This window comes from Silurus aristotelis, assembly GCF_946808225.1.
Source record: "Silurus aristotelis genome assembly, chromosome: 14".
NCBI classification, from domain to species: Eukaryota; Metazoa; Chordata; class Actinopteri; order Siluriformes; family Siluridae; genus Silurus; species Silurus aristotelis.
Genome location: NC_139587.1, coordinates 26,589,637 through 26,611,863, shown reverse-complemented (window position 1 = coordinate 26,611,863; position 22,227 = coordinate 26,589,637). Strand labels below are relative to the sequence as shown.

The 22,227-nt window shown below is 42.1% G+C and overlaps 1 protein-coding gene across 9 annotated transcripts; it reads right to left on the bottom strand.

Moving 5' to 3' along the window:
* Positions 1 to 328: 328 nt before the first annotated feature.
* Positions 329 to 20,380, bottom strand: cnot1 (CCR4-NOT transcription complex, subunit 1). 9 transcript variants are annotated; one of them, XM_083560918.1, is made up of 49 exons: positions 20,181 to 20,380; positions 17,437 to 17,734; positions 16,069 to 16,176; positions 15,389 to 15,487; positions 15,235 to 15,303; positions 15,102 to 15,156; positions 14,716 to 14,919; positions 14,462 to 14,630; positions 14,250 to 14,376; positions 14,060 to 14,170; positions 13,796 to 13,966; positions 13,476 to 13,603; positions 13,108 to 13,348; positions 12,840 to 12,959; positions 12,620 to 12,742; positions 12,324 to 12,475; positions 11,999 to 12,143; positions 11,698 to 11,899; positions 10,955 to 11,080; positions 10,494 to 10,618; positions 10,117 to 10,403; positions 9,944 to 10,022; positions 9,605 to 9,853; positions 8,864 to 9,004; positions 8,589 to 8,768; positions 8,372 to 8,488; positions 8,180 to 8,290; positions 7,798 to 7,875; positions 7,523 to 7,700; positions 7,311 to 7,441; positions 6,750 to 7,046; positions 6,507 to 6,647; positions 6,303 to 6,407; positions 6,084 to 6,203; positions 5,767 to 5,964; positions 5,540 to 5,682; positions 5,322 to 5,430; positions 5,012 to 5,181; positions 4,629 to 4,860; positions 4,223 to 4,471; positions 3,914 to 4,077; positions 3,596 to 3,713; positions 3,411 to 3,512; positions 3,156 to 3,329; positions 2,906 to 3,055; positions 2,640 to 2,820; positions 1,664 to 1,796; positions 1,446 to 1,580; positions 329 to 1,360 (listed from the first exon to the last, which is right to left on the bottom strand). In XM_083560918.1, the coding sequence occupies exons 2-49, from the start codon at positions 17,536 to 17,538 to the stop codon at positions 1,282 to 1,284; spliced, it is 7,128 nt and encodes a 2,375-aa protein (XP_083417044.1). In that variant the 5' UTR covers positions 17,539 to 17,734; positions 20,181 to 20,380; the 3' UTR covers positions 329 to 1,281. The 9 variants fall into 9 exon arrangements, with proteins under 9 accessions (XP_083417044.1, XP_083417045.1, XP_083417048.1 ...); XM_083560919.1 differs by having other exon boundaries at positions 5,767 to 5,961; XM_083560922.1 differs by having other exon boundaries at positions 9,629 to 9,853.
* Positions 20,381 to 22,227: the final 1,847 nt, after the last annotated feature.

Genomic DNA, 22,227 nt, shown 5'->3' with positions numbered 1-22,227 from the left:
TGCAGACCAGGAATATCCCAAAAGAGCTGTAGTTTTGGAGATGCTCTGACCCAGTCGTCTAGACATCACAATTTTGTCAAACTTGCTGAAATTCCCATTTTTCCTGCTTCTAACATTTAATCCACCCACTAACAGGTGCCCTGATTAAGAGACCAGTGTTCTTCACTTCGCCGCTCATGTTAGAATGTCAATGTTATGCCTGAACGGTGTATAAAGTCAGTCTTGTTTTATAAGCTTTGTTCCGTTTTTTTATTCGCATACTAAAAAGTTCAGATTCAGTAGAACTAAGATTGGTCTGAAAAGTACAGAAGCGGATCACTCACCGGTCTGCAGATCAAGTGTTTAATGCAGCCAACTACAGAATGCATACATACAGGAAATAAGTAGCAAGAACTAAAGGCAACTAGAAATAACTACAAAATACAACACACGGACCAATACATTTACAAAACATTCAAAATCCTTACAAAATGGGCTGTATTGGTCCTCCTTTGTGTTCTGCAATTTGGATCTTTGTACAAACTGTAAAGATTCAAATTACCATCAAATTTCTGAATATTTCCACAATTTTACAAGTGCCAGGGAGAACCTCCTACCCACGGTCTTAAATCGGTGCAAAAAAGAAAAAAGAAAAACAAACGTTGACTCCGTAAAGCGCCGCTGCACTCTAGAGCCGCGCGTGTGCCGAGCCCCGTCGGCTCTCCACACAGATAGATCTCCCTTTTAAACAAAAAATCCGGGAAAAAATACAAATCTGGGAAAAAAAAAAAAGAAAAAAGAAGAAGAACTAGGTGGCCTGTGTACGCCATTAGAATCAGGCTTCCAAACGAAAAATGAAATCTTGAAGGTGAGGGGGGGAAAAATAAAAAATAAAGGAAGCATTAGGGGAGTGTAGCAGGGGAGGGGAAGAAAAAAAAAGTGCACCAGAAACGGGGGGGAAAAAAAAAAAAAATTGAAGCATGTATATACATGCTTGTCAGAGCTCAGCTTTGGCTAGCAAGAGGGAAAACGTAACGCTATATCTGCTCGTCCCTTATCTAAATATTTACATTGAAGTTCGTGTACAGACTGTTTAACAGTCCCACCCCGTTTTGCTAACATCATCATCCCTAAATAGTTTAGCGTGGGCGAGCGGCAGTCCCTGTTAAAGGTGAAGGTAGTCCAGTGCTGGCTGAGATGAGATGAGATGAATGGAAAGGAGCAGGGAGTCAGGTGGAGGGCTAAAGGGAAGACTGGAGAGGCGTTTCTCTTGCTGGGCTCAGGAAGGACGGTTCCTGCAGCCTAAGTGGCACCCGTGCCCTCCATCACCTGCTGGGCCTGCTTCTGCCCCATGCAGCACTGAGCCACAGACTGGAACAGCCTGCAGCAAGAGATTAACAGTCATGTTAACACACATCACACACTAAAGCATTTTAATCACCAGGGAGAAAAAAAAAAAAGCTCACTTCTCGATCTCCGGTGCACAGTGCACAAAGTCATGGCTCCAGAATTTAAAAGCTGGATTCTTGATCAGCTCGATGAAGGTGATGAGGAGTCCCCAAGGGTGTGGCCTGTTCACAATCAATCTTTCCAGTAGTACCCTGTAAATTAAAACATGCCACAAGATGCTCAACTTTCAAAACCACAAAAAAACCAAATGTGAAATCCAGATGCACGTTCTTACCGAGTGATCTGCTCCTGAATGGCCTCGGCATTGGCTTCAGCAAACAGGTAAAGCATGGTGCAGCTGAAGTAGTGCGTGTGGCTGTTTGGGTAACGCAGCTGATTGGCTATCGCGTTCAGGAACAAATAACGGCCTGCGGGAAGAATTAGCAAATTTTTCAATAAAAAAAAAAATTCCATATTTTTCCAGATTAATTTTTAAAAACCATAGTTAATATCTGAAATAACGATTTTTTATTTTAACACCACGTGTTACGTTACAATCTCAGATTTGTGTCAGCGTTAGAATCTCGGATGTTTGCTATTATTACTGAAATAACTGCCGGGAAGATTTATTTAACCTGCGATTCTCAAACCATGTTAATCATGTATGAATTATAAACACCATGTAACTACAAAACAGAACTAAAGGCCATTAATAAAACACGTTTTGGACACTAATGTTCTCGTTTAAAAAAAAAAAAGCATTTTTTTTTTTTCAGTTTTGGCCTTTCGTCCACACAGAGACTGTGATATAACAAACATAGCTTTTTAAAAACACCCAAAGTGGATAAATTTGAAATTGCTGTTTTCACGTCGGAGTGTGGGCATTTAAAATGTAATTTTTTTTTTTTTAGAAATTGCCATTAAAAGAGCTAGAAAGTAAATAAACGGCAGGCAGAAATTCAACGTTTTGCTCATGCGCAGTACAGGGACATGATTGTTTTCAGACATTTCAGTGTGAATGAGCGCCGTTTGGGAAACGTTTGAAAACAAAGTGAACGTGGAGCATTTTTAAACGAAATCGATGTTTTTGAAAAAAAAATTACAAATCTTACATTTACAATTTTAATCCAGACAGGGAAATTTAAGGAACCCTGTAAATAATGATACCAAACCCCTGATCTGACCAATTACGCCTGAACTGATGCCTACTAGATTAAAGGTGATATGTAGGAAATGAGAGAGACCGCCAACTCCATACGCATGTGTCTCACCCTCAGTGTCCAGGTCCACTGCGAGATTCTGGAAGATGTCCATGTGTGCCGAGTGGGTGATGGTGCTCATGGAAGGTGTGCTGCCCTTGTTGTGGATGTGAGCGATGGCCTGCGTGCCTACGTACAGCACCAGAGCGTTGATCAGCTGGATGTTGTAACGGTTCCCCGGCTCATTGGAGACCTGGAGCAAACACAAATCAGGATGAGCCGCTTTGCTGTATATTCTTTTTAAAGTATAGGAGACGGATCAGAGAAGGATTCAGTACCTGCAGGTTGCTGCGCAGCTCTGAGAGGAAAGTGACAGGCGAGCGGGTCTTCAGGTACGAGTCCAGATCCTTCTTGAACTGAGACGGCATCACGCCGGTGAAGTTGGTGAGAATGCGTGGCGCGATGTTGATCTCGCTCAGCATGTCCACCTGGTTAAAGAGGAAAATTCATTACTATTACTAGAACATCTGAGTAAAACTATATCCTTCACTCGTCTTCAGATTCTCTAGAAGGACATGATTGTGCTACCTTGAGGTTGGGGGTAAAGGGGTCCGGAAGCCTCATGTTGCGGGGAAAGGCACTCAGGATCAGATTTCTCAGCTGGATGCAGTTGGGTGGAATCACATCGCAGAAGCCGTAATGATAATCACAGAGGAACTCTGGGAAGTCGTGCAGCAGGACCAGAAGAACCCGCAAGGTGCCCTAAAAATACAAATGGCAGCATGAAGATCTCCATGTACAGGAAATACTACTATCTGGGAGTAATCAAGAGCATTATTGTACCTTATAGAGGATTTGCATAGGTTTATTAAGCTCGACATTCCTCAGAAAAGGGGCCAGGAACTTAAACAAGTCGATCAGCAGCTGAGCGTACATGGGCCATCCCTGCTCCAGGATAAGACAGATTAGGAACATATTTGAAATATGGCACAAACAGCATGTTTTGCACATTCAGCAAAATGCCTTACCTTCTGCTGTGGGGTGTGTGCCAGCATTCTGGCTATAAAGATTCGATGAGAGATGAGCTCAAGCCAGGCATAGACAAAGCCAGGTGCTTTAGTTGGCCTCAAGATGTGGAAGGTGTTGCTTTATTAAAAATGAAAATTTAATTTAATGCAAACAACAGGAACATGTTTTTTTTTGCCTACCCATTATCTGAATCCTCTAGAAGAGTTCAGTTTTCAATATGAGAAGTAACTCATGACAAAAAAACAACAAAGCTAACAACTGTGCTTTGGGTTTAACATCTAGTACAGTAAAGCATGGCGATTTTATATAAAACTTACCAGAAAGCAGTGAGGGTCTGGAAGTTGATGGTCTCCAGGACATGCTCAGGGGCATTAAGTTCCAGCAGCAGCATGATGAAAATGCGATGGTATGGTAGCTGTTGGAAATCTGCCTGCCTCACGTCATGATCCTGGATCAACACGCCAACTACAATGCCCAAAACCTGCACCCACACACACATACCAAAAAGGCAATCAAACCAAAGTCTTCAATCCTTTAAAGCATATCTCTATCAAAATAACCTGCATTAATATTTGGTAAGTCCAAATCCAATTGCTGGTTATGCACTTTAACCTTTTGTCTCGCACCTTGTTTAACAGGTTTATCTTTGTGACCGTGTTTGTGGCCTCTCCAGAGTGCTTGACAAGCAAGGCAATGAGGCGAACGAAAGCATCCAGGTTGTGGTAGCATTTGGCGCGAATGATGGCGGCACTGGCGGCTGGGTTGTGCTGCTGCTCGGCCTGAGCACGGTAACTGATTTCTACACACATCTCCGTGCACAGCCGGAAGAAACGAGTGATGAGGTCATCAGTCTTCAGAATGCCTTGCTGGTGCATCTGCAAATGGATGTGTCGAAATGTAAGTGCATTTAAAATAAATAAATAAATAAATAAATAAATAAAAGTGTGGGGTAACAGTATGTAAAAAAAATAAATAAAAATTAAAAAATTATATATATATATATAAACTATTTAAACTATTTAGGTGCTCTACCTGGCCCACAAATGCAGAGAAAGCTTTGGTGCTGTCCCTGCCAGCAGCAGCCGAGTGGTACAAATTGACCCACTCTCTTAGCAGATACTCTGCTTTCTCACGCAGGCCCGGCGGATCATCATATTCTGATGCTTGCGAGATCCCAGAGTGCATCATGAAGTTGGGTCCTCCATGGTGCCGGTCGATCATGGCCTCATAATTGGAGCGAACCACATCCATCAGCTGGGGCAGGCTAGAAAACGACCATTAGGCTCTGAGTTCTCAAACTATGTAAAAACTATGTAAAATGCATGACTAAGCAAATTAATGAAACATGGAGTGTGGCGAGTGATGCAACAAGGAACAGAGACTCGAGTTGTAATATGATAAAAGTAAGTTCTAACCCTTCAGGTGCATTGGCTCTGGAGTGTGCACAGGTCCTCATCAGGGTCTCGATAGTGTGGAACAGGTCCGCTTCAGTGATGTGGCTCACGCTGCGCTCGTCCACCAGCAGCAGCTTCACTAGTTGCATCGCAAAAGCTACTGCCATGTAATGCAGCCCGTTCTCCATTGACTGGAAAGAGAGATTAACAGCTAAAAGGTATAACACTGCTTTTGTAATGCAAAAAAAAACAAAAAAAACAATCCAGGCCTAATTAATTAGGACAGGTTCCAATAATAAACATATGGCGGCAATGCATAAATGAAGCGTACCTGTGCAAGGTGTAGATCATATTGCTGCATGTTGACTAGGTGATTTCTGATCAAGAGCTCGACTGCCTCCACATTGTACTTGTATTCATCACGACACTCAATCAGGCACCTGGAGCATGTCGGCAGGTTACAAATTACACTAATGCTAGTTGGGGCGCAATTTCTTTCTACACTAAAGTGCGAGATCTTGCTGTTCTGCTCGTGTGTTCATAACTAACCTGGTGATTTGCTTGTTGCACCATTGGGGCCCATAGGCACGGCTGTCCTGCAGAGCCTTTAGCACCAGCAGGTGGCACTCTCTGTAGCTCAGGAGCAATTCAGCATCTGCACCACTGGTGGCATCCAACAAACCCTCAACCGCCTGAAGAGAGATAAAAACAGGGTGAGTAACGAATAGAATAGGGGCAGACATGGTATGCGTCAAAAGCTTCAAATCTCAACTCACTTTCTGCAGCAGGCCCAGTGCGGTGATGCCATCGCGAGAGTTTCGTGCCATCACAACAGCCTCCAGCAGGCTGCGCAGGGTCTGGGCTTGTGGGTTCATGGCCAAAGCTGGAGGAATGGCATGCAGATGCTGTTCTAAATCAGAGATGCACTTATCGTAGATGTGAGCCATGTCATCCGTAGGCCACGTCTGCTGCTGCTGATGTGTGAGAGAGAGAGAAGGATTTAAAGCTTTACCACGATACCCTCCCACATATACTTATTTTATGCAACATGACAAGCATATTCAATACAGCAATTAGCTGATTTTATACACACCTTCATAGGCTGGGCAAGAAATCCAGTGGGCTGAGAAAGATCGTTGCTGGGCAGGAAGCCTGGCACATTGCGGGCAAACTCCTCATAAACAGCCAGCTGCTTAGGGTCCACACCACCCACCTGCAGAGAGAAGGAAAGTTTGATCAGATATGATTATTAGATATGATTATTATAACTTGATAATGTAACTGAAGTGCAATAGTTTAAATAAAGGGGAACCTTGAGGCGGATCTGCTCTGGCATGCGCTCTGCTTGGTAAGTGAGCACCATGGGATCACAGTAGCGCCGGCCCTCCTGGCGAGCATGTTTCCGCAGCTCAAACTCCTACAGTGAACAAACAGCCCATAATTAATTTTATGTTTTTACAGCATGCAAAACTGATTGGCTAATACAATTTTAACCACATTAAGCTCAAGGTCTTACAGTGGCCAATCTCTTGTCCATCTCGGGTCCGGCTTTCTCCACAGCAGTCTTCTGAATGAAACAGCATGCCAGCTCGCAGTTATCCTGAGCGATGCGATTAGCTGCCTCCTCCATCATTTCCCTCTGCTGAGGTGTCGGTGCCTGCACAACAATCAGGTAAAATAAATAAATAAATACACTAATGGTTTGCAACCGAAAGTATATTGTGATCGTGTACAGTTATAAATAATAAATAAAGCATACTCTGAGGGCAGCAGCGAAAGTGTTTTTCAGGTTGGCGGTGATGTTATTAATAAGTGGCTCTCTGCAGGTGATCATGGCCATTCCGGCAGTTAAATTGCGCATCATGTGGTGGGCGGCGACGCGCATGTGCGATTCCTCGGAATCCAGAGCAAAGTCCTTTCTGACGATCTGCTCACAGGTGGTCATGGCGATCTTGATGGAGCGGTCCACTACTGGGTGAACGAGTTCCTGCACGGCGCGTTCGATCGCCTGCCTCACGCACTGCTTCAGCTGGGGGTGTGCCTGCAGCAGCGGGATCTGTTCAGGATGGGAAACGCATACAGGATTCAACACAAGTCGAAGGTGAACCTCTTTAAATCGACACTGAAAATGTTTACGTCCCTGTACTGTGCATATTGCAAGATTTTTTGACCTCATGGCAACTTCGTGGCAATTTTAATATAATTAAAAATCCAAGACTACCGTTTCCATATTGCAGCGCATCTACGTGATTACGACCCAAATCTAGAACTTTGGCTCCAACAATGAATGATCTGTAAGCTTAGGCCTTAATGAACTTACATTGCCATTGATGTTAATGTGAGGGGCCAGGCCTGCTAGTGCGTACACATTGATGTCATGGTAGCTGAACTGTGGTGTGGGCGGCCCAGTGGTGGTGGTGGTCGCAGTGGAAGCAGGAGCTGAAGGAGCAGCTGTGAACAGTCCAGGGCAACAAAGTCAATAACAAAATTAAACCAGACTACATACACTAAGTAAGCATAAGTACTAAGTACCTGAAGTGACAACTGGCAGCATTTCTTCAGGTGGCTTCGTTTCCTTCTTTGGTGCAGAGAGCTGCTCCTCCAGATTTTTCAGCTTCTCTTTGTCTTTCAGCAGGTTCCCAGGTTTCAGGTCATTAATGTCCAGAGACAGGTTCTTACACAGCACCTCGATCTCAAACTTCAGGTTTAGCTGTGGAGTAAGAGCAGAAAATGTACACTTGACTGAACGAACAAAAAAATAAATAAATAAATAAAGCGCAACGCTTGGGCATATTGTCTTCGCAAACCTTCAGATCATGCTCCTGGTGTAGCTCAGCCAATACGTTCATGATGGCCATGGTCCAGGGATTCTGCGGTCTGAAAACCTTCAAGCCAGAGATATTTTTTTGGGTTAGCAAGCTGTCTAGAAAAAAAAAGTAGCTCATCTCTTCTTTTGCATGTACCCAACAGCGATATAGAATTCTCAAATCTGATGCTTATTTGTAAAATAGTTTGTTGCAGTTCTATGGAAAAGTTAATAAAGGGAGAAAAGAGTCAGTAAAAAGAAAGTGAAAATATGAGGTTGTGTGATACATTTTCTTATTACAATTCACCCTCAATTCCTTATACACCCCCCCCCCCACCCCTTTTTTTGGGGGGAACAGAGGGAAAAGAATTAAAGAAAATTACCACACTACGCAGACTTGACTCAAGGACTTTTGCCACAAACGGGACCACATATAGCAGCTCTTGCTGGCCTTTTACATAAGCCTCCAGTAAGAGAGATTTCAACTCCAAATCCTACAGAGAAACACAAGGTTACCAAAGTTAACGACAATGCGTTTACAAGGCATAATATGTTAACAGAAAAGAAAAACTCACAGTATATAGAATGGGTTTGTTCTTAGCCAGGGTTATCATTCCAAGCCAGTGGCCCAAGTTCTTCAGCAGGGATCGATCCGAGAAATTAGCAGCTGCCTTATCAGAGGTTAGGAGAACCTAAAACCCCCAGCCAAAAAAAAAAAAGGGACAATATATTAAGCACTGTGCTAATACTATACAAACTGTCAATGTTAGCACGTCTCGGTCTTTAGATTACCTTAATGTTCCTGTAGGTTTCATTCAGAACCATTTTAACGAACTCTGGATTCTTCAGCGTGTCAAGAAAGTTGGAGTAGAGGCTATGAAAGTTCGGCTCGATGCTGACACGCTTCATAACGAGGTACTGGGACACCCAGGGCATGAACTCCTCCTTCACAGTCTCCTTTAGTTCTTCAACCTATACAGATAAATACACACGATTTACCTTGCATCACACCACAAGGAGTAAAGAACGCAACATGAACATTTTATAAAAAAAGGTAATATTTCTACCTTTTGAGTCATATTGGATTGGGACAGGTTGTTAAAAATGAACGCTATCTTTTCCTGAATGTTCTCTGGAGGCTCCACGATCCTTTCCGTTTGGTCTGTAGCCACCAGTAGTGTGTCGATGTTCGTGGTGTTTATTGAAGGCTGCGGAGCAAAAGCAAACATTTTCCTCTTAATTTTCTTGAAACTAGTCTTCCGTCACCACAGTTTAGGTGAGACATTGATATGCTTCCCAGTCTCCACTCTCAAAAAACTTAAATTATGAATGAACAAATCATTCGTTTAAGACATGTATACAGAGAGTATACAGAGATTTATCAAAAGACTATCAAAAAGAAAAAAGTTTGTGCGGTTCGGTTCACAGAAAACAGCTTTACAAAAAAACACTCCAGGTAAAGAAACTTAAACTGTTTATCGTTTGAACCTTCGAATTGGCACCCTCGGGTTGCCACTAAAAAATGCCACTGCTCTTTAATCCACCAACACAAAGCATAGCTCAAAGGCCGGATTTGAAGGAGATACATAAATAAACCTCAGCAGCATTTTTGTTATTCTTTTTAACAATTTTTTGTTTAGTGAAAAAGCGGATAATTAAAAAGAATAATAAAAATCCTCGCTGGGGTTTTATTCTTAGCATTTCTCCTTTACTGCTTAAATATTACAAAAATGTATGTCTCCAAAAAAAAAAAAAACAAATCCAGGCCTTTGTTCTGGAATGCACACATCCTGATAAAGTCTACTCACTGGCATATCCTTCTTAAAACCTACTGCAGTGGGCCTGGTGATGGTGGCAGTTTTGGCGACTGTGGTGGTCGTGGTTGTGGTGGTAACCAGGGTGCTGACTTGGCCTGGTTGAGGAGCTTTAGGAGGCTGGGATTGGGCCTGGGCCTGAGCCAGAGCCAGACTGCCTGGTGTGGTAATGGAGCCTTGCATCTTCACTGGAGGGTCACGAGACTGCTGGCCGTACTCGATATACTGCACAGATGATGCACACTGACACGAATTAACAACCAATATATGTCACACTTTCAAAAGTTTCACAGCAATATAGAATTGTCGAGTGAATAAAATAAACCTGTTTACCTCCTGCAAATGGTGAGGAAACTGGAGAAAATGGCCTATAGAAGCCAAGTGCTGACAATACTGTGGGTAGTCCTTCAATCTACAAAGATTGAATCACAGCAATCAAAAACTGCATAACCCTACTGCAGGGTGCCATTTCCCCCCTCCCCCCAAAAAATAAAATGCAAACATACCTGTTCTTAAACCGATCCAGTGCAGCGATACCAAAGTAATACATTTTGGAGCCATAGGGTTTACGCAATGCTTCCAGGACATATCGCAGGGCGAGGCCAAGGGCCATGTAAGTAACCAGGCCCTTTTCAATGATGCCCCCAAAGAGGCACGCGGTGATGTGCAGCTCTTTATCTGGGTACTGAGGAAAGAAACGGTACTCCTCAAAAAGGTTGCGGAGCATGCAGTTAAACACCTCCCGCTCCCGCTTGATGTTCGAGTCCTTAAACCTTTGCAGCATCTCCAGCACCTGAGAGAGGCAGGTAAGAAAAATTTCAATATACTTCAAGTTTTTGCTACAAAAGCTTTTGCTTCTTTTGGTGAGAAGGTGCTGTCTCACCTCATCCACAGACATGGTGGGGTGAGGGGGGTGGTTGTAGATTCGCTGGAAATAGCTGTTGGCCTCGTCGTCGATCTCTTTAGTAAAGTGCTGGTTTGCCTCGGGCCACACCTGAGAGAGGTCAGCTAGTGGCAATAAGAGAGCACAAAAATATTTAGACCATTAGTAACAGTTATAAATATTCGAGCAGATAACGTGTAGATAAGCAAATGATTCCTAGCAAACAGCTTGTCTTTGTACATTTCTAAGAAAACATTTTGATTTGCACATAAATTCAAGCTGGTTGCTAAGAAAAATACAGCAGCAATGTAGACTGATCTGTGTTTCATTTCATGTCAGGTATGATTTTAACCCCAAACAGGGCAACATTTTAAACTGGATTATTTTTTTTTTTTTTTGAGGAAACACAGCTGAAGCACCAGGCTCTCAGTCACACTACCACTTACAGTTCTTTAACCTACAATGCTGGAAGGTGGGCGGGTTCAGCCCTGGTGTGCTCATCTTCCGTGGGCCAAATGGGTCACTGCTCACTGCTGGCATTCCCAAGCCTGACCCAATGCCACTTAAGCTGCCTGAACTCAATGGACCTGTGTGAACAAATAATCCAGTTAGGCACGAGCAAAAAAACTTTTTTTAAGGCTAGTTTTTTTTTATACAAAAAAAAACGCAGAACCACAGCAATAGGTATTAAACTATTAATAAAGTATTGACTGGAAAGTAATGGCTTTGCGTGGTAATTTGGTTGGCTACTGCGCCGATATGCATTAGGTTTTTTATTTATTAAGTAAGGCAGATTACATAGCCTGTTTAACAGTGTTCAGTTCAACCACTGAAACTTGACCGAACTGCCGCTACACTCACAGTCCAGTTAAACCCGCCATGATATCCAGTTTGTGCACTTTTAGCGTGTGGAAAAGATATTCAGATACAAGCTGAACAGGTATTTAGTTTGGAATCTTTTTACTTATCCTGGCTTAAGCCCATGGTTTTGTATTCACATGGTGAATCTTTTTCTTTTCCTTTTCTTTTTACGACTTACTTCACCATTCAGGCAGTTCACACTCACGTAATCATAACACGACAGAACCTGAGAAGCACTTCTGCTGAAATTGAGCTTTACGAGCAAGAGTGTAATATAATGCAGCTCTCAAGTATAAATATTAGAAACAGTGTAATGTTCAAAATAAGCGTTATGAAGTTGTACCTGGGAGCTGCGAAGAGAGACTGCTGATGCCCCCGAAGGCCGTGCTGGGGTTGGGATTGGTCAGAGGTGGGAAGGCCTTGGCAGGGGACTGAGGGTTGCTAAAGGCCGAGCTCAGAGGTGTGGGGAAGCCTTGCATGTTCTGCGTGTGAGAAGAGGCTGAGCCACCCAAATTTAAAGAGCCCATTGCAGTGAGAGGGTCCACCTGGATCATAGAAGAGAAGTCATTTAGTCATAAGAGCAAATTTATAAAAAAAATTTTTACCTACAATACAAGGCTGAAATTCTGGCAGGAAAATCCTACCGGGGAAATAGCATCCAGACTGCTGGTGCTGGGTGCCCGGCCCTTTGGCATGACTCCTGGTGGAGGCTGGCGAGGCTTGTTCATCACATTGCTACAGTTGGCCGCCATGGTTAGGATTGTCTCAGACAGCTCTTGAGATACACTTCTAAAATAAGGAAGAAAAAAAAACACAGAACATTTAATATACATCACACACCTTTTTTTTTTAAAAAACTCCTACTGTACTACTTGCTCAAAAAAGTCCCAGATCAGTCTACTACCAGACTATCAGAATAGAGTGCATTCAGCATGAGCAGAAAAATAATCAGGTTGCCATATTTCTCACCCTGCACAGGACTGCAGACAGGCCAGCATCGTCGCCAAGGTTTCCGGAGGCAGTTGTGCACTTTTGGGCTGGTCTTTTTCCGGAGCCAGTCCTCCCATGATGGTGGGACAGCGTCTCTTCAAGAAAGTTACGCATGCCTGAATAAACGGCTCCTATAACAGACAGTGGTTTTAATCTCTGAGGCCTGAAATATCTCGTAGTATTTATTAAGTGCGCACACACACACACACACACACACACACACACACACACACACACACACACACACACACACACACACACACACACACACTTACACCATGCTCTCTGATTTTATCCGTCAGCCATTTGTCTAGTTTGAGGTATTCACGGCGGGAGGCAAGTGCAGCAAGGTCAATAACAAAGGCAAACGGAGTACCATTTAGCAGCATCGATAGAGACTGGAACACAAAAAAAAAACAAAAACAAAAAAGTGTGAGCTTGCTGGTTACTGAAGATGAAGGTTTAAAGAAGAGCGCAAAAAAGCAACGACAGAACCTTCAAGTCCTGAGCTACGTCCAGGATGCGCGAGAGCTTGGCCTGGTCGTACTGCTCCCCCCTCATGTACCACTCTGCCATTGAGTGCATGATGAGCTGCCGAATGGATGGCGACTGGCCCTGAATAACAAAAAGTATCCTTATTAAAAAAAAAGTTACTACAAATCAGATGGAGAAAAAAAAAACATCTTAACCCTGATAATCGTTAACATTAAATAATCCTAAAGATTAAATCCCAATTTCATTTCAAAATAAAATCACAACATACCTGCCCGTGCCAGGCGTAATGTAGGATGATGGCAGAGTTGGGGTGGTTGCCCAGGAAGATGGGCATGAGCGTCGAGATGAGCTCATGGCGCAGTGTGTGCCAGGATGTGCTGATCTGCAGCAGTGCCAGCACCAGCATGTCCGGACAGTGCTTGATGGGGAAGCTGAAAAGTTGCTTCACCTGCTCGTACTGGCCCAACTCGGACAGTCGTAACAGGCTCTCTACCAGGTCCAGGCTCTTCCTGTGAGACCCCCATAGAACATTTAGCGTTAAGTACATTAGACAAATTTACACACGAAACAAAAAAACGATCACTTTGGGCACTATTTACTTTTACGTAAAATACATTCTAATCTGCTGGTACAGACCATGTGGCTATCTCTCTGTTGTCGTCCTCGGGTGGAGCTTTGAGGATGTCAATGACAACGGCGTGACAGGGGAAATCCGCAAAGCAGAACACCTCTGGACTCATCAAGGATTGTTGAATGAAGGAGAGCTGGAAAAAAAAAAATAGGCGTTAACAGATTGAAATGCCTGGTATGAATAAAAATAAATAAATAATAAAAAAAAATTTTAAATAAAAAATTAATTATTCTACACAAAAATCCTACCACCTAGATGGAAACATTCTTAAAAGAAACTTTTTTTAAAATCTTAAATACATTTAAATAGTCAATTTGTCCCTTACCTGTCCCTCTGCATGCTTCCATGGTCTATAGATGAGGTCCACAGGGAAGACCTCCATACCCAGGCCTCTCTGAATACCATATACAACAATCTGCAGCCCTTTACTGTCCCGGATCATGAAGCCCGCATGGTCCAGCTCGTAGGTGACCTCTTTGAAATTCAGATTGGGGTTCTGGGGGAAAAAAAAAAAATTTTTTACATTACAGGAAGTATAGAGGTTATTATAATCAGCAGTTTGAACAAAAGAGGAGTGAACTGGACTTACAAGTTCTTTAACAACATCAATCAGAACTTCAACATTCCAGGTGTGTGGTTGAGAGCTGTCGCTTTTGTCTTTCCCGTCGCTCCAGATGCCGCTGCCCGGTGCGGAGATGGACTGCAAAGAGAACAGGGAATTAGTAACGTTTGAAAACATGATCTACACAACACGGTGTTGCAAAGATGCTTGAAGCTACCTGTAGTGCGATTCCATCAGAGAGGCCAGAGTGAGTGCGAGCCATCATGCCCAGCACTCTGGCCACATGGCTGGCAGTCACCTCACGCACTCCATACTGCAGGATTATGTTCCTACATTCGTCGACACTGAACAGGAAAGCGAACACGTTACACTTTCGGTGATGAAGCAAAGCAGATACGTGGACTTGAAAATGAAGTTAAATAAAAGTACCTTGCACAAAAGCCATAGCCAACTTCTTGCATAAACTCCGCAAGGGAACTCTCCATCATGGTCTTGGCTAACTCTCCAGAGTCTGGTAAAATCCTGTCCATGAGAATGTCCCGTTTCTCAGGGTACAGAAGTGGTGCAAGCACCACAGGGCAGCGCTCTTGCGGGAAATCTGAAACCCAACACTGATTGAGTAAAGAGCAAAAATGCAGAAATCTTAAAAGACCAGACCAGGATGTTGAATTTAAAAAAAGTACCTCTGCACAGTGTTTTGAGGAAGGCGTCAATCTGTTCTTGCCCGACTCCGCTGGAGCCTTTCTGCCCAAACAGAAGGTGTGAGAGCAGCAGGTGCAGAGCCTCTATGGCAATGTCCTGGAAGCCACCTTCCTGGCTCCCTCCAAGGTCAGCGTCCACGTATGAGCGCAGGAGGTCAGGCAGCTTCTGCTTCAAGAACTGAGCTGCTACAATTCACAACGAGGAGGCGATTTATTTTTTACTTTCTTTTGTGATAATCTGAAGCTTTCTTCTCCACTAATGACTGCTTACCTACTAAACACTACATACTGCACATTTAACAATGTGTTTATTGTTTAAAAGCTTTAACCATGGTCTACTACAACAAACCAAACTGCAGAACACTTACCAAATCCACGAAGGTCTGAGTTACTCGAGTTCAGAAGAGCGAGGCCAAAAATCACCTGGTAAGAAACGGACCAGAGACCAGTTACAAATGGAATTGTCTATATTAATTATAGCTCCAGTAAAAGCTTCCTTACCTCCTGAACCTTGCTTAGTTTGAGAACTTTACTCAATTGAGCAAACAAATGTGGCGATGGCTTCAAACTCTGAGAAACAAAAAAAAAATATTAGTGACCGGTTCTCAGGGACACAGGAGAGGAGCCATTAGTAAAGGGGTGGGGACACATTTACCTTCTGATAGTGCAGAGGATTGTCAATGGCGTAGCAGAGTGTTGAAATAAAATTTGGCTTCGTGATAAGGGAGACACACTCCTGGATTAGAAATTGTGTCTATAAAAAAAGAAATAAAAACACACGACCAGACAAGACCATGAGATTGAAGAAGGAAAGTTCCAATACTAAAGACAATTGGATTCTGTCCTAGTGTAATAATTTAAAGTAGGTAATCAAACTTCTTGAACTACACGCATGTACAAACAAGCTGCAAGCAAAAACAGGGGGGAAAAGTTCACTTAAATTCTTTGTTTTAATATTAAACCAGACAAAAAAAAAAAAACACCCCAAAGGATTCAATACGTTTACGCCGACCACAATTCTTGTGATAATGCTTCAAAGCAAGATTTGCAACAAGCTTTAAATAAAATTAAATACAAATAACTGCTGCTCCAGAGTTAAAATGGATCACGAGGGATCTTTCCATATCTGGCAACATTACACTAGCTGCGGATGACATTTGGACCCATTAGAGCAGCTCATATTTTTAAATTTCTTTCATCTTTTTTTATTCTTTTTTCTGGCTGAATTCTGATCTAACATTTTGCTATACAAAAAAGAAAAATCAAATATATTCAATATAAGTTTGGCTGAAATAATCAATGTTTGAGGGAGGAGATCACCAAAAAGCACGTTACCTGGTGGAAATCTTTGCCACTGCTTTTACCATCGCCACTGAAATCCACATGGGAAAAGAGACAGCGTAGAAGATGTCTGTCTGCCTCAGGGCCGTGACGATTCACAATCTAAATAGAGAGATGTTCCTCATCCCATGTTCATGACATCATTAACAATTCATTTTTATTAATAATCCCGCATATGATTTACACTGAACAAACCGAGACCAACTTCAAGGTTTGCGTTTTTAGACTTTTAAAATGGACTGTTTCTACGCAGTGCACAGGGAGCAGATTATTTGCTGGTAACCGGTTAGTCGTGTTGCCTTCACACCTTTGCACATGTTTACTTTATGTTATGTCCTGCGTATAACCCTGTTTGATGCAGATGCAGTCGTGTTATGCTTTATTTGTTTATGCTCGTTTAATTTGTACTGCACAGTAAATGGTTTTGGTCCATCAAGTATGCACGTTGTACAATAACGTTCCTTAAACACTGGCCTGCGATGCGAAACGTACTATTATATTTAAATAGAGAAATGGAAGTCACATGCCTCCATGATCTAAATAATTTTAATCCAAACTACACTAACAAATCAGTCTTTAAAGAACACTTTCAAGCTAAGATGTCCTGAAGATAGAGAAGATTTCTAATAAAAGCGTTTAAACAGATGTACACTGGAGGGATCAGGAAAAACTATTAGATTTCCTTATTGTTTTTTGGACACAATGTTCTCCTACGTGCGATGTTTCAGCTACGGCTTTAGTCTCGCCAACATTCGTTACTACAGGAACATCCTCTATGTGGAGATCAGAGAACAAACACCGCAAAGCAAAAAACAATGGCTTGGTAATTTTCCTTAGAGACGCTTCGCAACCACTGACCTGTGTGCACTTATCCTGGTGATGCATGCGTTATAACTATCAAGACTCATTTGGACACAGCTGCTGTTTAGGTGGTTAATTATGTGACTTGTGATTACATTTCACTTCATTACGTTCTAGTGCAAAAGTGACAAAATGGTGCACTGTAAAGGAAATTCTCTTAAATTCTCCAGAGGTAGAAAGTGAACGAGAACTGAGATTTAGGGTAAGACCCAAGTGCCATGCTCTACATTTTGCCTTTTCTAGTGCTTGGCTAGAGAAGGTAACCCTTTACAACCGAGAAGCATCAAAGACTTTGTTTGGATGGGATTTTCTTTTTATATACATATTTATATATATATATATATATATATATATATCTGCAAGTGTAGAGAGGTACATTCCGGAGCACAGGTAACTAGTAAAATTAAGAAAATTAGTTTTGATGTGATTTTTGCTGGAAAAAAAGCATTAAGCCAAAAAGGCTTAAAAAAAAAAAAATCAAAAAAAAAAAAAAAAACTCACATGCTGTATCTCTTGCTGGCTGGCTCTGTAGTTTTTCTTGGTTAAATTGTCCACCAGGTAGCTGATTTGAGACAAAGCCAGCGAGAGCGAGTCAAGATTCATTGCTGGTCGGGGCGGAAGCAGGCGGCCGAGCCCGGCGCAAAATCACCATTATTCCCCTTTAGTCACTTCAGTGATAGGTTACTTCTGCTCCCCTCCCCCCCCAACGGTGCTAAAGTGTCCGTGTGTTCCAGAAAAGTCGGTCTTGGTGGGTTGTGATTCCGTGTGCGGGTCCTCAGTACAGGTGTGGGTTTGACATCTGGGCGATCGAAAGGGAAGAAGAAGAAAAAAATTTGAAGGTGGTAAAAAATTAAGGAAAACATAGCACAAAACATAACTGCTACATGGAATTCTTTGGCGTCTTGACATTACAGAAATATAAGTGAAGTTTAAGAAATCATCGTTCATTGAAGCTAATATTAGAAAATGAGAAGTGGTGACAAACCATACAAAAAGCACACGCAACATTCAGATGTTTCGTTTTAATAATTTAATGCAAAACTTTACTACCTTTAATACACCCAAATATAAAGTGTTCCTATAAAAAAAAAAAAAAATTTTTTTAATCAGACGTCTTTACAAAATAAATACAGCTGGATACAATTTAACACGTCTTTAAAAACCTCCCTGCATGTAAATTGCACCCATTAAGTTTCTACAATTCGTCAACAAGCTCCTAAAAGTTATATAATTTCAGGTGTCTGGCACAATTCCCAAAAATCTAAATAGATTCTTCGCCTGCATGATAACCCCGATCACGGAGTGTCGGATTACACCTCGATTCTTAAACGAAGAACCTGCGATGACAGAAAATTACTATGCTCAGCCCCGTGTTATTAATCATGACCAAAACAATCCTGCTGAACCACAAACAAGGAGTGAGGTTGTGAGTATTATTTTGCTCGTTCTTACTACTGTGTTTGTCATCCTGCAAGTTTTCCCATCATACTACACCAGACTGTTTTTATACGATATCTATAGCAACAAACTGGACGTCGCAACCGGAAACTTGTTACACAGTTAGAAAAACAACTTGGAAGGACGTTGGGCTCAGTAATCAGGTCATCTCAGTACTATCTTAGTACCATATCAGTAATGCACAGCTCATGTAGTAAAAAAAAAAAAAAAAAAAAAAAAACAGAAAAAAAACCTATTAAATAGAATCTCACACTAGTTAAAATGAGCAAAGGAGGATGGTGCATCAAAGTGAGCACCAAAACATGCACGGTTTCCTTTCACTGGTAACCAACTGTGCCTGCTGATACTGCTCAGTATACTTGAGCATTATTGTGACTGGATTAGATTATCCACATCATGTTTCACACGTAACGAAACAGTCGCATCCAGATGGCAATAAAACAACAAGTCAGAGTTTCGAAAATGATCTCTGGACTTTTTATGAAGGCTTTCAAGTTGTAACTACCGTGTGTACGAGACGCGTTATTGTTTGGTGATTCGGAGAATGCAAAACTTCCACGTGAGGGACAGATTGCTTGTTGTTACTTTAACATCATGCCTGCATCGATGTTAAATTTCCATGGCAACATCAAAATGAGTAAAAATTAACATTAGCAGTAGAGGTTTAAAGCTGCGGTCAGATTTGGAGTCCTTCGTTTTAATACTCCAAGTATTTGGATGATACATTTTGGAAAAATCTTTCATGCAAGCGTTGTATGAGTTTGAAAGAAAGAAAATAACGACCGGTTAAACGTTTTCCTCTCGTTGAAACGATTATAATTTCATTTTCAGGTCGTCACCATTTCAGTCATCCTTCGTTCGTGTTAATGCTGTCCAGAATGCTGATCACTGAGGAGACAGGACCTTCGCCCAGATAAACTAATCCAACAGAATAGGTCTCAACATACACCAGGAAAGATTTTCACGCATCCCGAAAAAAAAACAGCTGTTTGTCCAAAATCGTGCATTGGGTGGGGAGTAAACACAAAATGTGGTAATCAGTAACTTTTAAAAGTCTGATGACAAGGAACAACCATGGTGACAACACACAGACCTGAAACCTCTCTTCACGCGCATGCCAACACTTAATATGCTTGGAAATAGATAATAGGGGGTTGTGAAATCATGTGTTACACATGTCATGGAATTTCAGCTTTAATTGGAAAAGGAATGAATTAAACCTAGCAGGAGTGAAGTCTATTGTTCAGACCTAGCCTCCTAGCTCAGCCGGATTACCTTGCTTACAAGCAGCTTCAGCTAGTCCAGGCTAGGCCAGAATGTTGAGCTACATACCAACATTAGTCAATTTTTTTTACATTTCATTTCAATACTAAAAAATGGCAAGGCAACGACTTAAGAAGAAACTCAATAAAATGTACAAGTAAAAAAAAAATACGTATATGATAGTCTGGCTAGTCATCTAAACATGCTAGCATTTTTGGGCCTGCATGACTGACTATCGAAAGATAAATGAATACCCAAGTAATAATTATAGAATGATTTCAAACATAAAAACACATTATTATAGAGGCGACTCTGTGTTTTAAAAAAGGAATATGTTTGTATATAGTGCTAACTTCGGTTGTGTGGTGATAAACTGTGCTATACAGGAAGCCAGGCGGCTCGCGCGAGACGGCTAGCTAGCCAGTTAGCCAGCTAGCAAAACTAGCGTTAGCAAAGAAAGCTAACAACGTTTTAACCGTAACGCGCTGCATATGCGACCCGGAAAGCTCGAGCACACAAATTACCTCCGAGTCATACACAATTACGGGTCGGTTATCATTTTCTCCAAGGTTTCTGGTCTCCAAAAAAAAAAGAAAAAAATAGATGTACAAGATTATATTTTATAAAAAAAAAAAGCTGGGTTGTTGCTTTCTTCCCCCCCGCTTCTGTTGGAGTTCTCAAAAAAAATAAAATGGCGTCCGTGTCACAGGCTCGCGCGTGCCCGAGTGCGGCAGTCCTCTTAAGCGCGCGCCCGAGCGCCGTGACACGGCAACCAATCGAACGAGGCGCGCGGAGCGAAGCCCCGCCCCGCCCCGCGCGCTCTTCCTCCTCCTAATATTTTCATCAGGGTTTCAAGCAACGTCGTGCAGAAACTCTATTGTAATTGTAGGAATTATTATAATAATAATAATAATAATAATAATAATAATTATTATTATTATTATTATTATTATTATTATTATTATTATTATTAATATTATTATTAGTATTATTCCGCCCTAAAGCTGATCGTGCAGAAACTTCCGAAGAATTTAGTTATTTACAAAACCCTCTTTTGCGAACGAGTCCCCGATCAGAAAAAACAAAACAAAAAAACAAACTTGTTAAAAAAATATTTTTAAAAAGTTGTACTTTCGACTTTGTACCATCTCGGTACACATGTATATCTCAATCTTTGGTCAAATAAAAAAAAATGCGGATCTTGACCACTTGGTGGCGCTATAAAAGGGGAAAAAACCGTCTGTAACTAATACAAATGGCTATAACTACGCAACCGTTTGTCCAATCGACCTGAAAATTGGATTGCAGTGTCTGTGTCCAATGTGACACAAGGACTTATGAGGACATTTACTTGAAAAACCTTGAATTTGGAGCACCTATTAATCAAGTTTCACGAAAGCCGATTGGAAAAACTCAGTGGGAATTTTCAACCGATGGCCCTAAACTGTGCTTTATGAATTTTAAAAGGAATTGGCCACTGGGTGGCAATATCGTGTTTTTATGATGTATAAATGATTGTATATTTCAAGATTTTTCAAACATACACTGAATATCATTTGATAAACCTCCTCCAAGCAAGTGCCCCCAAGGATCACGGCTGTCAATCAAATTCTTCTTCTTCTTCTTCTTCTTCTTTCGGCTGCTCCCATTAGGGGTCGCCACAGCGGATCATCCGTCTCCATACCACCCTGTCCTCTATATCTGCCTCTTTTACACCAACTACCTGCATGTCTTCCCTCACCACATCCATGAACCTCCTCCTTGGCCTTCCTCTTTTCCTCCTACCTGGTGGCTCCATCTTCAGCATTTTTCTACCAATATAATTCATGTCCCTCCTCTGCACATGTCCAAACCATCTCAATCTCGCCTCCCTCACCTTGTCACCAAAACATCCTACATGTGCTGTCCCTCTAATAAACTCATTTCTAATCTTGTCCATCCTCGTCACTCCCAACGAAAACCTCAACATCTTCAGCTCTGCTACCTCCAGCTCCACCTCCTGTTTTTTACTCAATGCCACTGTCTCTAATCCATACAACATCGCAGGTCTCACCACAGTCCTATAAACTTTCCCTTTCATTCTTGCAGATACTCTTCTATCACAAATCACTCCTGTCACTCTTCTCCACCCACTCCACCCTGCCTGCACTCTTTTCTTTACTTCCCTAACACACTCTCCATTACTTTGCACTGTTGACCCCAGGTACCTGAACTCCTTCACCTTCTCCACCTCTTCTCCCTGCAACCGCATCACTCCACTGCCCTCCCTCTCATTCACACACATGTACTCTGTCTTACTCCTACTGACTTTCATTCCCCTTCTCTCCAGCGCATATCTCCACCTCTCCAGGCTCTTCTCAACCTGCTCTCTACTCTCACCACAAATCACAATATCATCTGCAAACATCATAGTCCAGGGAGACTCCTGTCTGACCTCGTCCGTCAACCTGTCCATCACCACTGCAAACAGGAAAGGGCTCAGGGCCGATCCTTGATGCAGTCCAACCTTCACCCTGAACCAGTCTGTCGTACCTACTGCACACTTTACTGCCGTCACACTGTCCTCATACA